The sequence below is a fragment of the Asterias rubens genome, chromosome 6, assembly GCF_902459465.1.
Source record: "Asterias rubens chromosome 6, eAstRub1.3, whole genome shotgun sequence".
NCBI classification, from domain to species: domain Eukaryota; kingdom Metazoa; phylum Echinodermata; class Asteroidea; order Forcipulatida; family Asteriidae; genus Asterias; species Asterias rubens.
This window is the reverse complement of record NC_047067.1, coordinates 13,131,177-13,152,694: the sequence shown is the minus strand read 5'-3', so window position 1 is coordinate 13,152,694 and position 21,518 is coordinate 13,131,177. Positions and strand designations below refer to the sequence as shown.

Below are 21,518 nucleotides of genomic sequence, written 5' to 3'. Positions count from 1 at the left end.
GGTTTATTTTGAAATTGATCTTACTTATAAAAATACAAAATATTTTTAAAAAGAACAAATATTTGAAGAAAAAAAATGGGGGTTGGATTTCTGATTAAAAACTGGGAAATCCAACCACTACAAAATGCATGTCATCCCTGTTGGGAATTTGACCCCAATCATTTGCTTATAATCTCTTGATAAGCATTGTGATTAAAAGTTGACAAAAAATACTTTTTCTCCACATACTAAAATATATTTAGATAACAGCTGAACTGAGTTAATGCAAAGATCAAATATAGTCACTTTGTAAATACACAATCAATATTTAAAAATTTACTGGCCACAGGCCTTGTCAGCCCTGGTTTAATGTTTCCTTTATCTTTTTACTTTACATTTAGAAGGTCAATTTATATAAAATAGCATGATAAAGCAGTAATTGGGAAATATTCTGACGGATTCTAACAGTCCACTAAGATGCACTGGTTCTTTATGACTTTCTACAAAACAATTATTTTGAGGAGGAATAGTTATTCTGGGGTAAAAGTTATTGCTGACAAAAAGATCTGAAACTTGGATCCAGATCTTAGTAAGTACAGTATGTTGAACAAGGGTTTCCCTCAAATCGCCTGCCAGGATTTTTCCACTGTACCCTCATTAATAAGTACATGTATGGCTCTGAGTAGATAACCTCAGATAACGGACTGCCCTTACGATAAAATCAAGCTCTGAAAAAAATTGATAATAGATAGACAGTTCCTTTTTAACTGTCTGTAAAGAAGCTATGATAGTTATAGTCTAAATACTTACCTTAAACGCGAAGAAATGATCTTGGTATGAATCGCCAAAGACGAACTTGGACCCCTCATCTGTGAAATTAAGAAATGCTTGCACAAGATCGCCGAGGAATTCAAACACCTGGAACCCAACGGATGTACGTAGAATAAACAAGCCGAGAATAAACTGTAGTGCTAAGCCCCAGACCACTGGACGCCATTTGACCTGTTAACAGAGAGACAAGACAAAAAATGAGAATCAAAAATAGAGCAAAAACTTGTGGTATGCAAAACAAATCATAACAAACTTTGCTAAGCAAAACTTTCAGATTATCAAACACTTGTTGTTGCCACTGCCCTACAATCGCCGCCCCCCCCCCCTCCCCCACACAAAAAAAGGGAAAAAATTGAAATCAAAATTTCCGACAACCCTTTCCCCCTAGAAATGTTGATACTTGTTACTTGAAGGGATGAGTCACTGCTGACAAAAAAAACAGGCATGTATGCTGTGATTTTGAAAGGGCGGGGGCATCGAGGCATTTTCTCCTTGGTATGGGGCACCTTGTGAGGAAATTGTTAGCTTCTACTAATGAGCAATTTAAGGGCACCAAGGCAATGACCAGGGGGCGAGGAGGAAATCGCCTTTATTGCCTCCGTGAAGTACAGCCTGAAAATTTCTCGGACAGGAATCCAGATCTTAGGAGCTACATTCAATTGATAGAAAGTGCACTTTTTGATTCCCCTGGAGTTATAGATTCCAAGGAAGCTTTTGGGAAACGTATCCTCAGAGCATGACTTGTTTAAGTCAGAGAAAAACACAGTATCTTAATAACAAGTTAGACTTTAAAAAGTCCAAATTCAAATAAAAGTCGTACTTGACAGTTGCCCAGGCCTTATTCTTTACAGAGGCAATGCAATTGCTTCCATGCCCCCTAGTCATGCATTGGTGCCCTTGAAATGCTCTGACAGTAGAAATTTACAACTTCCTCATAGCATGCCCTTTACTGAGGAAAAAAATGCCTGGTGCCCTTGCCCTTTCAATAACAGATCATACAGGCCTTGTTCCCACTTTTGTTCCCAGGCCTTGTCGCTACATTTTTTTAGAATCAAACTGTGGGATTGTGTCTGCCGAGACAGATTATAAGAAGATTGACTTACGCGGCGAGGATGCTTTGAGAAGACGTAGGTAAAGAGAACGAAGACAACGAGACCCCCAGCGGAGATCAGCTGGACGGGATTATCCTTGCATAAGAAGAACAGAGCAACGGCAACCGCAGCAACAAGTACGAAGTAGAGAGGCCTGTGCATCAAAAAGAAAAGAGATACATGTTATGTTAAAAGCACAATTCATACTAAAATGCACATCACATACATACTCATAGTGTGTCTTGGCCGCGTGGTTAAGAGCATCAAATTCAAGTTGTGATGCTACATAAGTCGTTGGAGTGTGGGTTCCAATCCCGGTCGTGACACTCGTGTCCTTGAGCAAAATACTTTACTATAATTGCTTCTCTTCACCATGGGGGAGAAATGGGTACCTGCGAGGGTAGAGGTTGATATTGTGAATGAAAAAGCCTTCGGAGCGCCACAGCAGCTCGGAGCTGTATACTCTGAGAGAGATTAAAGAAATGTTATTGACCCCATGACCAGGGGACTAATGTAAAGCGCATTAATATGGTTTATTGTGAAATGCACCTATATAAGAATTTGTTATTACCGTAATTTCGGATTATAAACCGCGCGGCGTATAAACCGCACTTCCTCAAAATATACAAAAAAATATTTAGGTGTCGGCGTATATGCCGCGCGGCGTATAAACCGCGATCAAAATAAAAAATAAAAACATGAAAAAACTAACCTCAAAACACGGAAGTAAAGTACGCAAACCTGCCGCGTTACGGGTGATTTTCTTATCTCACACTATCAGTCCTGAGTTATATTTTTTTTTCCATCAACAACCCTATTCAAGAATTTGTTGACCATATGTTTGAAAACTTATTTGGCAACAAACTCTCCGTGAATCAAAGATCGGCCGACAACGCACGCCGAGAAACAGTTGAACTTTGCCCTGCATCGCATCGCCCTCTGTTGACAAAAGTTGTTCACATTTGATTAGACTGGGCCCCTATGGGGCGCCGTTTGTCCATTAATTGTTTGACACTTTTAAGGCATGTTTTTACCATGGTTTACAGCAATTAGATGTAAACCATAGAAACTGTTGCCAAATTCTTTTATGGTTTACATACCAGTAAAGTATTTGTTGTGTATAAGTTTATGGTTTACAAACCATGAACATACAAAAAACATTTACAAATCGTGGTTCATAAACCAAGAAAATTTACGCATCTTAAAAACATGGTTAATAATCCATAAAAACTGAAGCAACAAATTCATGGTTTACAAATCATGGTTTATAAACCATGAAAATTGAGACATCTAAAAAACATGGTTTATAAACCATGAAAAGAATAAAAATCGTGGTTTACAAATCATGGTTTATAAACCATAACAAATGAACCATAAAATCATGGTTTGTGACCATGGTTTATAAACCATGAAAATCGAGACTTCTTAAAATACATGGTTTATAAACCATGAAAATCGAGACTTCTTAAAAAACATGGTTTATAAACCATGAAAATCGAGACTTCTTAAAAAACATGGTTTATAAACCATGAAAATTTACACATCTCATAAACGTTGTTTGTAAACCATAAAAAAATGTGCACTTACAAATCATGGTTTACAAACCATAAAAATGTGCACTCACAAATCATGGTTTACAAACCATAAAAAAATGTGCACTCAGAAATCATGGTTTACAAACCATAAAAAGTGTGCACTCACAAATCATGGTTTACAAACCATAAAAAATGTGCACTCACAAATCATGGTTTATAAACCATGAAAACGTGCACTCACAAATCATGGTTTACGAACCATAAAAAATGTGCACTCAGAAATCATGGTTTACAAACCATAAAAGTGTGCACTCACAAATCATGGTTTATAAACCATAAAAACGTGCAGTGAGTGATAAAGAAACAGTGCGAAGATTTATATCCAAGGAATCCTTTGCCTTCCGTTTTGTTTAAATAGAAAATAGACAAAACCAAAACCAAACAGTCCTTTTCAGGGCTACCACAACACAAACGAGAGTATTGTCTATGAGTGTTGTTTCTGCTTACAATGTATATAGGAACATTTTTTAAACATGCACAATGCCTTTATAAAATATAAAAGAAATAACAATGGGGACGGCTAAAGTTTTCCCTCACTTTTATTGTATAGCGGTGGTAACAAAATGCGCTACCTTATTGTTTGCGTAATCACAAGGACAGGGGATTCACTTTTATTAAACATCGGACTAGACGGGAAATAAGGTTGAAATGGGTCTTTCAATAAGGGATATAAGAAAAGTGGTTGGCCGGTGTTTCTCCCTCCCTTTTATTATTGTAGTCCCACAACGAGGATCCACAACAGATATTGCAACGGCGGACGGACGTAGCGTGTGTGTGGAGTAATGTATCCTGCACATGTACACACATGCGAGTTCGTAAAGCTAGCAATCTGTTAAATGCGCTGCTCAATCTCGAGATTGCACAACAGATGTTGGTGGCACCGTATTGAGCGATGTTCGCCGACGGGTTGCGCTACGCCCTCGCATTTGCGCCGCCTGGAAATAAAATTCCCAATGTTACTGGACTCAACAATCAGGGCAGGTTGAACACGTTTTGTTTGATCCCCCGAAGCGGCTAGTTCTTTGCGTACGTCCATTCACCATTCTGCCGTTGCGTTGTGCGTGGTTGAGCTGAAGAAACCGCTGGCCGACACGAGTGTAGCCTGGATGTCTGACGTCAGTATATAAAGATCGTGGGATAAATAGACAGGGGACGAGTCTATTTCGCTGAGACACGAGTATAGCTTGAATGTCTGACGTCAGCATGTAGAGATCGCTAGGATAAATAGACGGGCACCAGTCTAGTCTAACCCGAGTTGCGCTGAGAGCTAGAGGGAGGGGGAGCTGAGGGCGGTTGATAAACGTTTTACAAAGGAAACATGGAATACAATTGTGGTGGGATTTTCAACAGGATTTTGTCATCACACAGGCAGGTTTTTGTTCTCGTTTAAGAAAAAAAAACATTAATTAGAATATTTTACAAACGATCTTTCTTTAAAAAAATGTCGTTTTTTCTCTTAAATATTTATACGTCGGCTTACAAGCCGCCCGGAGAATAAACCGCAGGAGTTCAAAAAAATGTCAAAATCAACATATAAACCGCGGTTTATAATCCGAAAATTTATAATCCGAAAATTACGGTATTATTATTACAGCATACTCAAAACATGCTCAAAAAAGGCATGAAGCCGGTCCAGAAACACAAGGGAAAGCCTCTCCTCTTTCATGACAAATGTCATCCAATTTCCGCAAAAGCTAAGATTGATCTTTTGAAGGGTTGTGTATCCTTCCTAATTTCGAGGCAAAATGTGATGTCACAATACAAATCACTATAGTGTTGCTGACAACTCATCTGGGCCTGACTTCATAAAGCCCATAAACACAACAACTTGGTCAAAGGGTCTTTATAGGCTAGGTAATAACTCTGAAAAATTAATGGCAATAAAAACTTACTTGTACAGGGTCGATTTCACAAAGAGTTTGGACTCATCTTATCTAGAGTTAGGACGAGTAACTCTTCTTAACTTAGGATTAATCTTAAGGTCTGCATGCTACAGTGCAGGGTTGGGACTCGTCCCAAGTCCTAAGATTTGTCTTAAGTTTAGGAAGAGTTTTGTGAAATCGACGGCAGCAGTTTTAGAGAAAGAATAATGAATTTTGAAAAACATTTCACTTCAAAGTACTGCTATTGTAGAAAAAGATTGAACTTAAACAGCATTACTGACAGTAACGTTTCTCAGATTATGTATTCCAATTGCGCAAATTGCATCCAAGCTCCAGATTTTCGCCGATAGACTAATCTTAAAAATGCTACCAGTTGTACAGTATCTAAGCTACATAGGATTGAAACACAATGGGTTCCATATATACCTTCATTATCTACACCTCTGATAACTGGATTATAGAATTATAGAATATAGAATTATAGAATAAATTGTTTTCTAATCTGTAAGTTGACTTAAAGGAACACCTTGGTGTTTGAATAGCATCTTAAAACTGTTTGTTATGAAATGCATAATTGTTATGATACTATTTAAAGGGTGGCTGCAGTTTTTTTATTATTCATTTAAACGATTTAACATGACTTTTTAAACCTGAAATATTTTTTTATACTTTTTATTAAATCCGCAAGTATTTTAAAAATGGTTTTCAAGAGATTAGGGGAACCCACCCCGCCCCTGAAAGGGAGCCTTCATTTGCATAAACGTGACGTCGAGTCGGTAACCCGAGTTAAAACTATTTTATTTGAAATCACTGCAGCATCCCTTTAAAAGTAGAATATAATGATCCACACAAACATGCCTCAAAATTGCTGCATGGTTTTCCTTTTCTTTGCAAAGAAACAAGGTCGGCCATTTTATGGAGTCAAAATTTTGACCCCATAAAATGACCGACTGTGTTAGTTCGCGACATACATTGTAAAAGGAACACCGTGCAATTGTGTGTATTTACATTCTACTTTTCCAAAATCTTTCTGATCATTACATTCTACTTTTAAAAAATCTTTCTAACCATAGCATTCATTAACAAACGATTTCAAACACATTCAAACACCAACTCGTCCAATCAAAGGCACATGTTCTTTTACAAAAAAAAAAACATGTACATGTAACTTACCATCTGATATACCTCCAGTGCTTGTCAACAAAGTTACCGCCTGGTTTGCAGGTAGCATTGTAGATGTCTTTCCCTGCGTGGTCTCGAATGACCCCATACAGAAAGAGACCGAAAGCTATGCAAGAAATGATGAACAGTACCATGGCCTCTTGGAAGTCATAGAAACAAGCATAGATGATGTACGCTAAGTAGAGAAGTACCAAGATGGTGTAGATGGTACTGAGGAAGACGGACCTGTTATCAGCGTAGAACTCCTTCAGGACATCCAGTACACTGTCCACAAACTATAAAACAGAATATTTAATATGATTTGAAACATTTTAAAACAAGATATAATTCATTCTGCCCAGCCTGTTGTTAGTTAACAAGCAGGACCTTCTTTCAGAATTAAAAAGTCTCCCGAATTCGGGAAATCTACAATGGGATGGTATAGAACCATCCAAAATTTCAAAAAATCATCTCCGAGGAAGTATATAATAGCATACAAGGTTTAAAAAGAAATAACCTATCCAGCAAACTACATGTAGTGTTACTGCAAACCAAAATACATTTGATACAGTAACATGTCCTCACAATGCATTGCCTCAAAACAACATTTTATTTATTTACTCGCATTTATTATTTATAGGCCTAAACCGCGCTCGTACAAACGTAGATCTTCGCAGTGTGATTTGAGGACCATACATTTTTATTTCATATTTGCATAATTAATTGATGTAAATTAACGATTTTTTAAACCACGCTCATATAGACCCTTGTAACGTGTCATGTGTGTTTTTTGAAAACCTTTTAACTTTTATGGGTTGAGGGCACCACAGTCAAGATTCTGGTTAAGTTGTAAACAAGATTATGGCCTGGCGAAAAAAAACTATACCAGTCCCTTGGCTTGTAGTTCAAAATGTTACTGGACCAGAATTTCTTTTACAAGACAAAATTTAAATGAGGAAGCACTGTGAAGATGGTTTATCTTAGTTGTATTACAGAGCTGAAAGAGATTTATCCGACTGAAAGTCAACATTTGAACAACAGCACTTGACTGTTGGACTTTTGCAGTCTTTGATTTTTTGGTCGAGTGCTATAATCACTGACCTTGTAGTCCACAGTAAATTTTGAGCCCTAACATGGAACATGTACATGAACAGGGAGCCATTTCATAGCAATTTTGCGTTGCAAAACAATTTGCCTTAGAACTAATATTTTGTGCATAAAGGCCTACTGAATGCAAATATTGAGTAGCACAGATGGTGATTTTTGTATTTGTGTAGCATTTTGCTCTGCTATACTTAGTCATTTCAGGGAAAAGTTAGTTTTGCAAAATGTAGCATCAGGTGGGGTATGCATGGCTCGGAATTCACGCTGGACCGCAGGTCTGAGGCCAGTGATTTTAGCTTCGGTCCAGTTAACTTCACGGCGAACAAGTTCAGCAGTCTTGTGTGTTTTTTATGCATACTATTGTAAATAATAAAATGAATTAAATTATCTTTCATTGCAAAAATATATTTTCTCACTTTTAAGTACAAGTTTTTGCCCTTTTTTTTTTTTTGTAGAGTAGTCTTTTTTGCTTTCTTTTTCCTACATGTACCATGTAATCCAGTAATTGCCCACAATTCAAGCCTAGTATTTTTGTTTATTCCAATACTTAAAGGGCAACACTTTCTAAATTTCAAAGAAAATTTCTTCCAGCCCCACAATATAACAACAGATCCGACAACACTGGGTAGTACCAATAAATGGGCGTTATGCTGAACGAGTCCAAAGAGCATTCAGACAGTACCAGGTGTTATCTAACCCTCTTGTTTATACAACTCATATTTATTTACGTACGGATCCATCCTTATTTACATACCGATCTGTAAACTGACGTTTGTTAATGTTTGAAGATGCTACAGGTGTAGGCAGTACAGGCTTGATACAGTATTACACACAATCAATGTTTGGATTGACTGTATAATTGTTTATTTTGGTCTTAATCTGCTGGGATTGGCACCTAACGTTATTGAACAACAACAAAAGGACATTCATCAAAATACAAGTAAAACTAAATCGATTCCTTCTTCTGAAATTGCTAATTTAAAGAGAAACGTTATTTATTGCTTACTAATTCCTTTTTTTTCTTCTTTTCTTTTTCTGTTGTTTTTAAAGTATAAATGTAGCCCAAAAAAAATCCAATAGAAATTAGAAGGGGTTTTTTGTTAGTCTTTATGTCCTCAATCGTTGATGTATAAACTTGGGATATTTGTTTTCCTGGCATTTCCAATCCTAATAAAGTTTTTCATGGATACAGTTTTTTTTTTTTTTACAAATGATGATGATGATGAAGAAAAAATTAGTTGGAGACAATAACTGTTTTTGCTCTGATATTGTTCCTAAACTAGATTTGTCCGGAGGCCTTTGAGAGGGCAAGGCAGTTTTCATTTTGCAATTGGAAAATCTTGAGGTCCATTAAAATGAAAAAGGGGCACCCCGGCAGGGCCAAGACCACAACAACAGAGCAGTTGTACACTGGACCACTGGCCTAAGGCCAGTGATTCTATTGTTGGGCCAGAAAGTTTACTCTATAGTCTCTTTTCATGTTGATTCCGTTCTTGTAAATAAAATCCTGATCCAGTAAAAATTCTGAGCTACAAGAACCTGCGTTCTGGTCTTCTGCTTCTGGATTTTAAACCCCCAATTCAAGCCCTGCAAATGATCAATTCTCAACACTGGTACACAAACTTCTCAACAAGTCTGTTGAGTTCTTGAAATGGTAATTTGTTGTAGCAAGGGCCGTTTTCATTTTGTAATTGGAAAGTCTTGGGGTCCATTAAATGAAAAAAGGGCACCACAACAACAGAGCAATTGTAAACTGGACCACAGGCCTAAAAGGCCAGTGATTTTAATGTTGGGCCAGCAAATTCTAGTCTCATTTTTTCATGTTGATTGATTCCGTTCTTGTAAAGTGAAGATACAGTAAGATTCTGAGCTACCAGACCTGCATTCTGGTCTTCTGGATTTTTACCCCAATGCAATCCCTGCGAATGCCACGTGGCCTTCGATCGTTCGAGGTCTCCCAGTTATAAAATCCAATGCACCGATTCTCTAGACAACACTGATAAATTCTCAACACTGGTAAACAAACTTCTCAACAAGTCCGTTTGATTCTTGAAATGGTAATTTGTTGTAGCAATTTCGATACCCCAAGTCACCTCAAGTTACATACAATACATGTAAACAGTGTTCCAAGGGGATGAAAGCTACAAACACCAGCAGTAAAATCTACAAAGCAAATGACCACTTGATATGCAGAGATAACAACAAGGAATTGAAACCAGGACAAAGAGGTCCCGAACCCAACTCCAGATTTTGGGGAGCCATGCAAGGATGACTAATGTGGTTGGTGGTTGGCAATTGGTTTTTTGCTATTCAGCTATTCACAGCACAGGAAATTGTTAATTGTGGTAAGAGTGGTTGGAAAGATGGCTTCAACAAGTCATGAAATTTACAAATTTGCTCTGTGTGTGTAAACTGTAAAAAAAAAATTTAAAAAAAAATAAATTACTTCTAGTCTATCTGAGAATCTGTAAAGGCCTAGGGTGGATTTCACAAAGGTAGTCCTAACTTAGGACTAGTCCTAGACAATGCTAAGAGATAGGACGGGTCCTAAGTTAGGACCAGTCATTCATCCAAACTTAGTACTGGTCCTATCTCTTAGCATTGCCTAGGACTAGTCCCAAGTTGGGACTACCTTTGTGAAATCCACCCCAGTCACACAACAGGCCTCGATAACGAGACCGAAAACAAGAATATTAAAAATACACGCCCTTGATTGGTTGAATAAGCGTGGGCGTACATGTATTCTGCATGGAGAAATTCAACTAGTAATAGAATGCGTTCTCTTTGCATCGTTATTGTATCATCGCTGCAGTGTGACTCAGCCTTTAGGATGTATTCTTAGAGTTCAGAGATTCAATGTGATTCCTAAAAAAGAATACAATAATCCACAAAATATGCCTCGAAATTGCAAGGTTTTCTTTTTAATTTGCGACTATTATTAACATCATCAGCTTTTTTTCTTGAGTAAACTATTCCACAAACTAGCATGCCATGTTAGGAAAACCATTCAATACTTTTAAAACTTCTTTCTAACGAATATCATGCCTTTAAAACAAACAGTTTCAATTGCTTTTGCATAGACCAACTTGCCCAATCCAAGGCAACAGATCCCTTTTATGTTAAATCTAAGCAATGAGTATAATTTTTGAAAACCATTTGAGATCTTACCGTCCAACATTTGTTTTCACTGGTCTCACTTCCCTCTTCCACATCATCCGCAGCTCGTTCGGGGTCATATTTGCTATTTTTATTTCCGGATCTAGGCGAAGCTTCGAATCCTGGGTTGTCTAGGTCTGTCATGGGGATGCCGAATTCAGAATCCTGTTGGAAAATTGGAAATAAAATATAGTAACATGAATGAAGGTTTCAATAAAATATTCAATTTTACCATCCACTCAAGAGCAACATCCTTTGCAGGTGGTGGCTGGCTGACCTGGGCCTAATTTCACGACCGCTAAAGACTGCAGAAATCTGTGCTTACGATCACCATTCTCCGCTTGCAAGGTAAGGGGTGAACTTCTGCGCTAGCTGTATTTAAAACGACACATACCTACATGTAGGTACACACGCACACAAGCCAAAATTCCCTGCTGACTTGTAAAAATGCTTGACGTAAGCGTGGAAATCCCCGCTTCCGTAAGCACTGATTCTTTGCTTTCGGTATAAGCAGAGCCATGAAACTGGGCGCAGATGTTTAGAAGTTTCAAACTACATAGATGTACAGTAGACCGTTGGCAAATTCAGAGTTCCAGTTCTATTGGACCTGTGATTGGACCTCTGGAACGTCTCACTCGATATTCAAAATAATGTGCAAATCTACTTTAACACAAATGCTCCAGTACTTCAGCACAATGATGCAGTCTTACAGAACACTCAAGCAGAACACTCAAGCAGTCCACTGGATTTAAAGTCATGTGCGCCCGAGTTTGCATCAGGCATGCAATTGCAGGAGCTTGCCAAACAAAAACTGTAACTAAAAAACCTGTGCAGAGGAAACTTCTTTGCACAGCAATACTGCATTTTTAAATTGGTTAATGGCACAGTTTAAAAACCAAACACGAGTAAATCAGCTGATCTGCTACATGTGGTTGCATGCCTGAACGATAAAAAGTCCATCTGGGAGCCAGGGTGTGTTCTGCTTTTTAAAAATGATTGGTGTTGAAGTTTAACTGCAACTTTAATGACAGTTTTTAGAAGCAGCAGCTGAAACTGACCAAATTCAACAGACCAGAACAAAAATCATGAACATTTTTTTTTCAAGAATTCGTCCATCGATCAAAAGTCCTTTGCTAGGGTAAAGGTAGAGCCACCTTCTTCCTCTCTCCACTTCCAGTAGATAAACAAATTAACCAGTGGACCTATTACTGAATAAAAACTTGTGTGCTTACAGCTGGTAAAATATCCATGTGGTGTTCACTCTTAACTTCAGCCATCTTACTAATCTCAGCAGACGGTTTGGAAACTCAAAGTGAGAAAGACCTTTCAATTAAAAGTCTTGCACTTTTCAGCTGAACTCTTTTCAGAGCAAATTGGTGGCAAACTTTTTTAAAGCATTCTCCGGACAAAAACTACACACTGCGACCCGCTGGTAGAATCAGGCTAATACTGCTCGCTAACTAACACAAATAATAGCATTTAGGACCTTGCTATCTGATGCTGTACAATTTACATAATAATCAAGTACAAAGGTACAACACACCATAGAGCAAATGCACACACAATGCATAATCCTTGACGTGGTAGGATGTGTAATTTGCAAAGTAGGGGTACAATTTTCAAGGTGATATTTTTAATTTAACAATGCCAATTTTGAAAGCTGACATTTCCCCGGTTCCTGATACATCTTCAATTGTATGGTGCCTATCATCATAAATAAAACATTATTTTATCAGTAGAGTGCTAAAATATAAATCCTTCTCAACAGTCAATGTTTGTCTTCAAGAGGGGCCCCCTATTCTGAAAATGGTTGAGTCTGAAAACTTTTGTGGAACTGTCCTAGTGCATTGGTGAGTTGCTGAAGCTGGAATGGTGACCCACCCAGGAAGGTGCGTTTTGCACTGTGTGAATACAAACCTGTTTTAGGAACACAATAGTTTGAGGTGTGAACGGTCCAGTAAAGTTTCACAATTGAAAACCTCAAGGTTGAACAGGCTGTATGCATTTCAGAAATTCAGTGCTATAGGTTTCAATGAAATTGACCTGTAAACTGTACTACAAAATTTGTAACTCACCAACACATATAATGAACCATCAAAACACAAATTATTTAACATTACAAATAGGGCCTGAAATTTCATCTTTGGAAGGGCAAGGCCTGGCCTTATTCATTCTGCAAAAAAATGGTAGCTCAAAAGTTTTAAAACTGTTCTTCTACTGGACCAGTGTTTTTTTATGACCAGAATCTAAATGAGAAAACAACTTTCCGTAGTTTAGGCTATAACATATAAACTGTTTTTAACTGTACTGAGGAAAGATCTATTTCATTTTGCAGTATAAATGGATTTAGTAGACCTCAATGAAAAATAAATTGAACGATAATATTTAATCAGCCTTACAATCAACAATCAAATTTTGTATTAAAAAAAATTATATACACAGGGCTTCAACAGTGAGGCATTGCTTTTCAATTAAAAAACACAAGATAAGACCCGAAGCTGGACTTGTCCGGTCAATGTGTTTACTAATTCCGCATGTAAAAATCACTGGCCTCGAGTCTGTTGGCCAGTAATTCTGACTCAGCAAGACCTGCAAAGTGCGAAGTTCAGTAACGTATTGACTGAAAGCCGTTCTTTCTTGAGGAATTTAGTACATATTTTTGTATATTCTGTTATTGATATTGGTTTGCAGTAACACCATGTGTGTATCTACTTGCCAGGTAGAGTCTGTTCTTAGGCAACTGTTTTGCTCTATTCTACTGCCGTGGAGTAGATACATTGTAATCGGGGGTTCGGGAGACTTCTCAGTTCTGAAAAAAACTGTCCTGCTTTTAACTATTACCAGGGCGGATGGTATAGAAAATAGACTTGGACAACTATACTTTAGCTTATAGAATCGTAATTAACTGTACTGCCGCGGAGTCAGTTCTGAATTGGTCTCAACATTTCGACTAGCTTGCTCTAGTCATCGTCAGGAATCTTGATCAAACTCTCCAATTGAACTGTATTGTGAGCTTTTTAATTGTAAATGCCTCACATTTTGTCTAATTCATTATAATTTTACATCACTTAAAGTTATATTTGATATCACTAACAACAGGTCTGACACTTCATGGAGACAATAAAGGCCATTGCCTTCATATACCTTGGTGCCCTTAAAATTGCTCTTAAAGTAGAAATTACAAATTCCTCAAAGGGTGCTCCTTACCAAGAGCAAAATGCCTCGGTGCCCTTGCCCTTTCACAAATGAAGCATACAGGCCTAACCAGACACTTTTTTGTTAATTGAATATTCTTATACCTTGGAAATGTTTGTTTGGTATTTTTAATAAAAGTAAACCTAAATTAATTATAATGAATATAAGAATGAACGTGGGACGAGGGAGGCAAACTGTGCAAACAAGATAAAAACGCACAAATCCTTGTGTAATTTTGTTTTTCTTGAAAGCTCTGCTCAGCTCAGTAAACTATAACGTAGGTTGGCAGACAGCAGGTCAGATGAGGTACATTTAAATGTATATATAGTGCAACAATCAGGTGTTTCTGCAAGTCATGGTCCACTAGACAGCAAGTTAAGAAAAGGTGAGCTTGGGGCATGATTAACTGGTAAAATACAGTTTTTTTTTTTTTGTTTTTTTTTTGGGGGGGGAAGCACAATACCTGTTTCTTTTGAAAAGCAGGGTTTATCTTGCCCTTAAACTTTTTCAGTTGCATATATTTAGCAGGCCCAGTTTTAAGTTAGCATGTTGTTTCACTGGTCCACCAGCTTTTGCAGTGGTGGTCCATGCAGCCCTGTATTTTTTATTTTTGAATCGGGCAAAGGCACAAAGGCATTTTCTCCTTTGTAAAGGGCACCCTATCAGGAAATTGTAAATCTCTACTGGAGCATGGTCACCAAGGTAATGACCAGGGGGCATGAAGGGAAGGCAATTGCCTCCGAAGTATCAGGCTTTTCCATGGTTTAAAAAAAAAGATGCTTTTCTACACTGCACTAGACAGCCGGAGCACTTGCAGATAATTTTTGACCGATCCTCGGCCGTTTGAATTGGCCAGTGGACCAACTGTAAAAGGAGAGCGCTGATTATATTATGATGATTGGTTTCCATGTATTGTTTCATGCATGAGAAAGTATTTGAGAAGTGTTTACTGCAAGTAAAGTGCCATTTGGGCTGCAGATCACAGGGAGAACTGCATCACAAAAATCTAAACACTCAACAATAATGGAAGAGGGAAAACACTAAGTACTTACTGCATGCAGCACAAAGTGTTTCCATTCAACCCCACTGCAAAAATCGCCCCAAATTGTTTTGTTTTTGTCAACAACGTGTTATTGAACACGGTAGAAACTCAAAAACACTTGCCATCACAATGCAGGGCAGGCATAGAAATACGTAGATGCCGCAGACTCTGGTCGTGATGCCTCTTTAAAAGTTTCCCATAGACTGAAACATTTTCCAATGGAAGTGCCGTTTGCAAAATGAAAATGGCCTTGCCATCTTACAAGAAAATGATTTGGTGTTCTTAACCTTTCAAATAGAAAGCATTGTCTCTGTTTTCACGTGCAGGCAATGCCATTGACGTGAAGACAATTTGTTTAATAACTCTCTCCCAAGCTGCAGAAATTTAAAAGAGAAAACAGCTGTTTCGTTTGCATGGCTTTACTACATGTATACAACATGGCGGTAATTTAAAGGAACACGCTGCCTTGGATCGGTCGAGTTGGTCTTTCGAAAAGCGTTCGTAACCGGTTTTTTTTAAATGCATGGATAGAAAGGTGTTGTAAAAGTAGAATACAATGATCTACACAAACATGCCTCGATATTGCACGGTTTTCCTTTTACCTCGTCGACAAACACGGTCAGCCATTTATGGGAGTCAACTTTTTGACTCCCATAAATGGCCGACCTTGTTAGTCTGCAAAGGAAAGGAAAACCACGCAATTTCGAGGCAAACTTGTGTGGATCATTCTTTTGAAACATCTTTCCACCCATATTGATTTTATAACAAACGGTTACAAATGCTTTTTATAGACCAACTCGTCCGATCTAAGGCAACGTGTTCCTTTAACACTGGACCATAGGCCAGCAATTTTAGCCTTCGGCCGGTAAACTCCAGCCCCCCCGACAAGTCCAGAGGGCCAAGTGTTTTTCAATTAAATATAATTGTTATTGTTTTCAAATTTTGACTTTGAATCTGATAATTATCTTTCAATTCTGTTGAAAATTGAAGAATACTTAGTTTACCGAAACAAATATTATGTGTGAAACTAGACTTCCCTTAACTGCTCCAAATAAAAAGTGAAATAGCGTTTAAAAACTGGTTCTAGTCCTGTATAAAATCAATTCTGAACCGATTTGAGCTGCAGCCCTAAAGTCGTGGTATTTTATTTCTAATTCGAGATCTGGCAACCCATTGTAAAACGCAAAATTATATCACTGATAGCATATAATAATAATAATAAGACTTGTAATGCGCACATATCCACTCCTCTGGGTGGCGGTAAAACCAAAAACAAAACAAAAACAAAACACAACACAAAGAAAAACAGACATAACAAAATTAGTCATTGAAAACCTGTGACATAAGATATGTTTGGATCCCATCAGTCACTCAGTATTTTTGAGAGCCAAACTCGCCGGAAGTTAACCAGATGCATCAACTAGGCCTATAATCCCCTTGCATATTTTATGTCAAACAACAGAAAAACAAAAAACGTGAGTAGGCGCTATGCGCACGACTCTCAGCCAATGATAGCTCTTCATTAACCAAAGTCTGAGTTAGGGCTGCGGGGACTTCTGACGTCAATATGCAAGGGATCTTTTATTCTAATTGTCAACCATGCACTATGCAGGTATTACTGTTGCCATGAGAAAAAATTTTCCCACATTAATTGCCCATTACTGGGGGGGGTTGCTGTGTCCTTGTGCAAGAAATGCTAAAACCAAAACATCACATAATATTACTAGCATGCAATTGAACTGTATAATTTATCTTACAATGAACCAAAAAAGCATTGACTGCATATTTTCATCAATGAAATTTAAGTTGATAGACCTAGTAACAGTGTCAGCGACAAAATTCTGTTTGCACTGACTCTTCATTGCAACTATACTACACTCACACAAGCACAACTGTACAGATGATTGTTGTAGCCCCCTCTGTTGGTAAGATTGGGAGAGGCAACAATCATTTTGTCTGAGTCAAGGCTGTGAGTCACACATGATAAAGTACATGTAGCCATCGTCATTATTAGCTAAGAATAATTGTTTAAAAAGCTGGCTTAAATACGACAGTTCTCTTGGAGTGTGCATCATTGTTAGTATCCAGGAATAGAAAGAGTCATAAATGATAATTTCTGAGTAATTTACAGTTGTTGCCTGGCAATGTTTAGTCTGTTGTCAAATGAAAACACTGTGTGTCTACTCTAGGCCAGAGATACAGTAAGGTCTTTATTTATTGTCAGCTAGCTGCAGTTGGTTGTCTGCAACATCACAGAGAGTCAAACACATGACAAAAACCTCGATATGACATTTTGGTGGTTTTATTTAGTTGATCAGTATCTAACAGTAACAAACTGCAAAGTTATGAGTCTCAAAATCTGAATTGAAACAATTAGGTTAGACTATGAATATTTTTTTAAATGGAAATAGGCCAACAGTCCTTTGCAATCTGGACCACTCCTCTTCAATGGATTTATGTGAATTCCACATAATACATAATTATAAATAAAGAAACAAAATGGAAAAATAAATTATACTAGTATTATTTTTATTTATTTTTGCATTGGCGAGCGAATAATGCTACACACAGCTTGTGCATGGGGAAACCCTCCTTTCTTATAAGAATGTACTTCGTAAGATAAAACTTTCACAAATTTCTATCCCAGTTTGCGAACTTAGATTATTTTAGACAACTTTGAGTTTGGACTCCACTCCACAAATCCATTCTGCATAGTGCATGGGGGATCTATTTATTTTTAGGTGGAAACCCGACATTGACAATCTGCTCCCAAGAAAAACAATAGGCAACAACAAAGGCTAATGCAGCCCAAACATTTGCCTTCACACTTGGAGGCTCATGAATAGCGCCAGATACCAGCTACTAGAACCTTTCAGTTAAAGGAAGATTACAGAATTGGTTTTGCTAGCAAAAAAGTTGCTGGCAATGTAAGCACTTTATGTAATCCACCATAAACTGACAAACCTGTAGAAGTTCAAGATCGATCAGCCATCTGGGTCACACGAGTACAGTGAAAAATCGATTACAAATGTTGCATCAATGCCAAAACTAAATTTTTGAATAAAACGCACACTGAGCTATAAACTCAAAACGCAAAGTTAGATTATTTATTTCTCATCAAATTTCAGAGAGAAATATTTCAAGGGATGTTTTCAACTCTCATCATCGTTAGACCATGTGAAAAAAATGTAAATCTGTGATCTTCCAAGTTTTGTTTCTTACCAATTCTGTAACGATCCTTTAACTACTGGCAGTATTTACCTTTGACCTTGTATGCCAAAATACTGTGTGTTTACAAGTACTATCACGATCACCTTCAGTCTGTAGAAATGCATCATTGCATGCAGGGCCAAATTTCATAGAGCTACACTAAGCACAAAAATACTAAGTATGAAATTTTAGCCTGGATAAAAACAGGATTACGAACAAATTTCCACATGATTTTCAGGATTTTAAGCAAACAGCTGAATACCAGTAACAATCAATATGCAACAAGTGGAAATTTCATGCTAGTAGAAGCAAATGTTTGTGCTAAGCAGCTCTGTGAAATTGGACCCTGTGATTGTCTATCCTTTTCTCAAATGAAACCATTGTGTATGTAAGACCATGGCCTTTGTATAGGCCGATGTTGCATTGCGACCTACAACTTACAAGTGTGGAAATTAGAACAGTTCCAACCATGGAGGTACGTTCCAACCATGGAGGTACTGTTATTTATTGTTTATGAATAGAGACAAAGACACATTTCTGTTGTAGTATCATCGGGTCATGTTCTCTAACTCTCAGGAATCACATGTAATCCAAAATGGCTGCCCGCATGGCAACTGCCTATAGTTACCAACACAAGAGGGCGGTATAACATATAACGTAACAGGTACGTTCCAACATCAAGCTCTCAAACCAGGGGCAAAGCAAGCTTGAGTTGCATGTTTTTTTCCCCTGAATGAATTTCACTCAGATACACAAGATACATTTCTGGAAAGCGAAAGAAGCTTCGGCTCCAAATCTTTTTCATTTGGCTGTGCTTTATTTTTTGTTTTTCAAATGTGCTACTATATTGTAATTAAAAAAGGACAAGCCTTCAGAAGATTTTCAAACTCTAAAAAATAATAAAGTCAAGTCCTGTGCTGTCGAAATTTCAGTTTCATCTTCCTAAACTAAGTTTATTAACAGTCGACAAGGGACAGACAAATTCATCCCCGACATGAATGCTTAGTTAGATTTACTTCGTAATAGTAGTACTGACATATGCCCAGCTTTCAGAATCACATTTACGTTACATTTACAAACAAAATTGAATTATCAATCTGGCCTCTTTATTTGTTTAACAAAGTCCGTCCATGATATTGATTCATGAAGCAAAATGAGAAAAACATTTATTTTGTACCATTCGTCAGTTCGTGAAGCCAGCCCAGTCTGTAGTAGGTGCATACTAAAACAACTTTTGTGTGAGCCTATAAACTTAACTAATAACTGAATCTGAAACAGCAGCACACTCAATTCAGATACAGAGTTCAATGCAACAGAGCACAACAAAAATAGTCCAGTGACGATCATCACTGTTGTTACTGTAGTGTTCCCCCACCTACTACCCTAGGCCTACACTTTTTACAATAGTTTTTGTTTGGCCAAATTTCCCTATCCTGCCTCCACTTTTTCATTCAGAATTACCAAAAGGAATACCTCATTTTAGTAAATTAGATACTTATTTATTTCAATACGACTGAAAAGGTGGTTGCATGATATGGAAATTTTTTAACGAAAATGACCATGGACGAGACCGTGAAAATACTTTGTTGTGGTTTTATTTTGGCGCGTTTGAATTTGGCGCCAGTTGGGTTTGTTTCCAAACCCGAACACATCCGAATCCAATTCGTCAGTGTTTATCCTCATTAACGATACTTTTTTCACACTTATTTTCAAAATTGTACATTGGCTAAGTATCACAAAACAACATTTTGTTAATCAGGAAACAAAGATTCACGGACAAATTCTGTATGGGAGGAAATCGTGTACAATGTTGGCAAAATATTTCCTGATGCTCGTCATTTACACTGCGTGTGGACCACGTGAAGAATTCGAGACAAAATGTTGCACTTACCAGTGTTCTTGAGACGGGTTTTTCACTCTTTCTGGGCGACGACTTTCCCCAAGTAATAGACTCATCAGGAGGAAAATCTATCGTTGTTGAGAAATGGCCCGAGTCGGGGTCGTATGTTTGTGAATACTCCATTTTGTGGTGAAAATGGAGAGTTATTCCAGAGACCGGTAGGTTAACGAGGAGGGGATTGTTGTAAGAATGTACATGTGCACACTCTGTGTGTACAAAATGCATACGACGTGTGTAAATTGATTGTGTGGGTTGTATGCATACAATTATGCGCGCGGGCGCGAGAGCCGATCATCGGTGCAAAAATTTTATGAATGGCAGACCTTCAATCGATTAATATTCATTAGGGCGCGTGACGACGGTTGGCCATTTGCGCCAAAGGCAATCATTTTAGCAATGGGGGTGTCTTTCTTTCGCGGATCGAATATTTCACCACTAATTCTACCTCCATGATTTCACCATGGAGGTCCATGATTTCACAAACTAAAAGTGCTGTTGGAAAAAATGTTCTATTAGAAAACCAGGTGGAATAGTGCCCTAAGTATACTTTTCTTGATGGAACAACTTGTGTTATAAGTGTTATCTCCTTGTATATTTTAACATACACTTAGTATTGGTGGGGGCATGGAGGTACATGTGTCATTTAGTGATAAAATAAAAACAAAATCACCTTTTTATGTAGTATTCTTTGGCCCCTTTTTAGTCAAGTGTTTTTACGTGTCCGTCTAAATCATGGAGATAGCCGAATGGAGTTTGACCTATTGTTCATGAATGTTCACCCTCGGAAAAACGTAAACAAACGATTTGAACACCCCTATCATAATGGTAGCACCTTCTGCCTACGTAAAGCGGTCGCACATGCCACACACCATTGATGATTATGCGTGACCAATCTCTGTTTACATTTTACAGGAAGTTGTGAATTTCTTGGAAGTTGGCCAACTGTAGTGTTACGTGAGCTTGCCAACAGAATCTTGTCTGACCCTAGATACCGAGGGTACCTACTTAATTATGGTTCCGGTTACTCAAGAAATCCCCATTATATTTTGATGCTAAATTTTAAACCGTATCCGTGGGTGTGTGGCCAATGGTGCTTTTTTTCACAGCCGTGAGGAGGCTGAATTGATTTTCTTTTTTTTTTTTTAAGAAAAGATCTAAATATGTGGATTTGACAATATTTTGACAGAAATGACAGCCTAGCAACTCACTCAGATATGGACAACGAACTCAAACATGGACAACAAACGACAGCAACTCAGACATGGACAACAATGACAGCAACTCAGACATGGACAACAATGACATCAACTCAATGGACAACAATTACTTACAGCAACTCATACATGGACAACAATGACAGATCAGACATGG

At 37.8% G+C, this 21,518-nt stretch overlaps 1 protein-coding gene across 3 annotated transcripts in view; it reads right to left on the bottom strand.

The window, feature by feature from the left end:
• The window catches only part of LOC117291491 (solute carrier family 28 member 3-like), a 45,645-nt gene extending 25,267 nt beyond the window's left edge, over positions 1 to 20,378 (bottom strand). For 2 of the 3 annotated variants that reach the window (XR_004519156.1, XM_033773229.1), the window contains exons 1-5: positions 20,139 to 20,378; positions 10,813 to 10,965; positions 6,553 to 6,836; positions 1,914 to 2,055; positions 790 to 981 (exon numbers count right to left, since the gene is read on the bottom strand). Coding sequence is in view for 2 of the 3 variants with exons in the window: in XM_033773229.1 (XP_033629120.1) it covers positions 790 to 981; positions 1,914 to 2,055; positions 6,553 to 6,836; positions 10,813 to 10,965; positions 20,139 to 20,372 (1,005 nt within the window). In the remaining variant the exon portion in view is untranslated. Of the gene's footprint in view, positions 1 to 789; positions 982 to 1,913; positions 2,056 to 6,552; positions 6,837 to 10,812; positions 10,966 to 12,032; positions 12,248 to 20,138 lie in introns of those variants that run through there. The other variant, XM_033773230.1, reaches the window with a different exon arrangement.
• Positions 20,379 to 21,518: the final 1,140 nt, after the last annotated feature.